General features: G+C 40.9%; 1 protein-coding gene across 1 annotated transcript; it reads left to right on the plus strand.

Annotated features, from left to right (window-relative positions):
- Window positions 1–575: 575 nt before the first annotated feature.
- LOC110335766 (olfactory receptor 2G3-like) lies at window positions 576–1,505 on the plus strand. The gene has a single exon (XM_021218110.1). The coding sequence runs from the start codon at window positions 576–578 to the stop codon at window positions 1,503–1,505; it is 930 nt and encodes a 309-aa protein (XP_021073769.1).
- Window positions 1,506–4,039: the final 2,534 nt, after the last annotated feature.

Consider the following 4,039-nt stretch of genomic DNA (forward strand, 5'->3'; position numbering starts at 1 on the left):
TAATGATTCTTACAAGCAACATGTTTCTAAACTCATATACGCATAAAATTTAAAATCCTGACAGACATGTTAATAGTTTCATCAATACAAAAAATGTTTGATATTTTACGTCAAAAGTAGCCCTTATAAGCTCCAGAACCTGTTCATATTGTTTTAAACACTTTTTTGAAAGTGCCTAGTTTAAAGATTGTAGTGGAAGGAAGTAATTTTTTAAATAATTAATTATGTATACTAAGCATTAAAGACTACTTTTTATTTTATTTGAATGAATTGTCAGCTATAAGCGGATCAGACAGGTACATTTATACCTTTGATGCATTTTCTTCTGCGACAAACTCTGTCTCAGTTTCTCATAGCTACTACTCAAGCAAAGACTTTGATTCTATACTATGTGCCTCTCAAAAGATTCATATTCTTCCTATGACAAAATCTACTTTAACTTCTATAAGACCCTGAATAATAAATCAATGCAAGTTTTTTCCGTGTCAGCATTTTTAATTATTTTATAGACAATGATATTGTGACCTTCTCTTAATTTGTAATATTTTCCTTCTTGTCTACACCAGGTGACAGGGATGATTAACAGCAGTGTCAATAGTAACTTCATTCTGGTGGGTTTCTCAGATCAGCCTCAGCTGGAAAGAAGACTCTTCATTGTAGTTTTGATTTCCTATCTTCTCACTCTGGTGGGAAATACAATCATTATTCTGATCTCTTCAATAGATTCTAAACTCAAAACCCCTATGTACTTTTTTCTCACTCACCTCTCCTTTGTTGACATCTGTTTCACCACCAGTATTGTCCCCCAACTACTATGGAACCTGAAAGGGCCAGCCAAGACTATTACGGCTGTGGGTTGTGCAGTGCAGCTTTATGTCTCTCTAACTCTGGGTTCTACTGAATGTATTCTCCTGGCAGTAATGGCTTTTGATCGCTATGCTGCTGTTTGCAAACCTCTCCATTATGTAGCTGTGATGAATCCACAGCTCTGCCGGGCTCTAGCAGGAATCTCGTGGCTCAGTGGAATAGGAAATGCCCTCATCCAAGGAACAATCACTCTTTGGCTCCCGCGTTGTGGCCACCTGTGGCTCCACCACTTCTTCTGTGAAGTTCCCTCCATGATCAAGCTTGCCTGTGTGGACATTCATGCCAATGAGGTCCAACTTTTTGTAGCCTCATTGGTCTTGCTGCTCTTACCCTTAGCACTGATACTGACGTCCTATGGACATATAGCTAAGGCAGTTATAAGAATCAAGTCATCCCAGGCTTGGCGTAGAGCCCTAGGCACATGTGGATCCCACTTGATGGTTGTGTCTCTCTTTTACGGGAGCATCACAGCCATCTACATCCAGCCGAACAGTTCATATGCCCACACCCATGGGAAGTTCATCTCTCTCTTTTACACTGTTATGACCCCAACCCTTAATCCCCTCATCTACACACTGAGGAATAAGGAAGTGAAAGGGGCTCTGGGACGGCTCTTCAATAGAGCCTCTGGAGTGTGATATGACTTTATGATTAGAGGATCCTGAACATATTGTTATATAATGTTGCACTGGAGTCATCTTGGCTTATGAAGCTCACTATATGGTTTGCCAGTGTTTCAATACACTTGGCCCTGGACCTGCTGTCTTCTCAGTCTCTTCACAGGATGTTTTGGAGCTTAGGTGAGGCTATATTGTCCCACATCTCTGGAAGTTCATGACTCTTCTGTTTCTCATACTATCCTTATTCATCCTTATCATACCCTTCTCTACTTTTTTTTCTCCTTTGCATATGAACTCTCAAACATTACCATAATGCTCTATAGCATGTTCCTCCCTAGGAATATTCTAATAATCCAAGAAAATGGCTTTTCCCAAGTTTACAGCAAACATCATCATAAATATGGCAGAAAACATTGGGGAAGTTAAACCACAGATTTGGGATTTTTAACTCCACTATTTCTTTTCTGAGCTTGTGCAGATTTTAGTAAAATCTTCATTTCCACATTGAGTATTAATTTTAAAGTAATATTTATCATTATGATAACAACATATTTCATACTAAATGATAAATAAATAGGATGTCTTCAAACTTCTATTTTTATGATTATAATGTTGATATACTCAGGCTTATCATGTTTGATTATATCAAGTAATACTTTTTACCCAGTTTGTATTTATTTATACAAAAAGAGATGAATAAAAAAACCTACTTAAAAATGTGACCATAATGAAATAATCATTGTTACATATTTCTTCGTAATGTATTCTTTTAAAAGTGTGATTCTTCAGGCTAGAGAGATGGCGCCGAGGTATAAGAGCACTGGCTACTCCTCCAGTGATCCTGAGTTCAGTTCCCAGCTATATCCTGGTGACCCATAATCATCTATAATGATATCTGGTGATGTCTTCTGGCCTGCAGGCATACCTGCAGGCAGAATGCTGTATATATAATAAATAAATAAATCTTCTAAAATGTTATACTTCTGTCACTCAGTTTTATTAAATTGTTTATTTTATTTTTGAGATTATAACTAAACCCTCCAATATGCCCCTCCTTTATCAGTGTTGTGGTAGTATGATTATGCTTGGCAACACAATGGCACTATTAAGAGGCTAGAGTAGGTGTGGCTTTGATGTCACTGTGGGGGTGGGATTTAAGAACCTACTCCTAGCTGTCTGAAAGACAGTCCTTTTCTGCTTGTTTTCAAATCAAGATGCAAAACTCTAAACTCCTTTTCTAGCACCATGTCTGCCTGGATGTTGCCATGATTCCTGCTATGATGATATAAACTAAACCTCTAAATCTGTAAGCCAACCCCAATCAAATGTTTATTATTAGATGCCATTATTAGAGTTGTCGTTCTTCGCTCCGGTACACCCAGGCTCCAGTTGTTGCTGGAGAGAAAGCGAACTGCAGAAGCGAAACAGCTGCTGGGACAGACCACCATTTCTGTCTCCAGATATCCGGGCACCACCCCAGCCAGAGCAGAGGTGTCCTCCTGGGAGCACTCTCACAGCCTGAGCTGGTAAGGGAACCATCTTCACTCTGGTATGCCCAGGCTCCTGTTGTTGCTGGGGAGAGGGCAGACTGTAGAAGCAAAACAGCTTCTGGGACAGACCCCTGTTTCTGTCTCCAGACATCTGGGCACCATCCCCGCCAGAGCAGAGGTGTCCTCCTGGGAGCGCTCTCACAGCCTGAGCAGGTAAGGGAGCCATCTTCTCTCCAGTTCACTCAGGCTCCAGTCTGCACTGGCAAGAGTGTGGACTACAGAAGCTACACAGCTTTGGGACAGACAGAAACAATCTAGCTTCTGGGACCAACCCTGTTTCGGGCTCCAGATATCTGGGCACCTTCCCTGCTAGAGGAAAGGTGGCCACCCAGGATGGCTCTGTCTGCCAGAGCAGGTGAGAGAGACATATTGTGTCCAAGGTCCCTTGGAGTCTAGCCCATGCAGGTGAGTGTGCAAACTGCAGAGGTGACTCATCTGGGACAGGCCCCATTGTGGGCCTATATCTTCAGCAAGGAGGCAGATCTGAACGCCAGGCCTCTGTGCACCTTCCCTTCAAGAGGAGAGCTTGCCTTCAGAGAGTACTCTGACTACTGAGACTCAGGAGAGAGGTGGACTCCCAGGACTGCTGACAGAGGCTAACAGAATCACAGGACAAAGAAGGCTGATCTTCAATAACAGCATAAACAATAGAAAGCTAACATTGATGTGGAAACTGAACAACACTCTTCTCAATGATAACTTGTTCAAGGATTAAATAAAGAAAGAAATTAAAGACTTTTTAGAGTTTAATGAAAATGAAGCCACAACATACCCAACTTATGGGATATAATGAAGGTAGTTCTAAGAGGAAAATTCATAGCCCTGGGTGCCTCCAAAAAGAAACTAGAGAGAGCAAATACTAGTAACCTGACCAAACAACTAGAAGCCCTAGAACTAAAGGAAGCAAATTAACATAAGAGGAGTAGAAGGAAGGAAATAATGAAACTTAGGTCTGAAATCAACCAAGTGGAAACAAAAAGAACTATTCAAAGAATCAACCAA

Source organism: Mus pahari, chromosome 18 (assembly GCF_900095145.1).
Source record: "Mus pahari chromosome 18, PAHARI_EIJ_v1.1, whole genome shotgun sequence".
Lineage (NCBI taxonomy): Eukaryota > Metazoa > Chordata > Mammalia > Rodentia > Muridae > Mus > Mus pahari.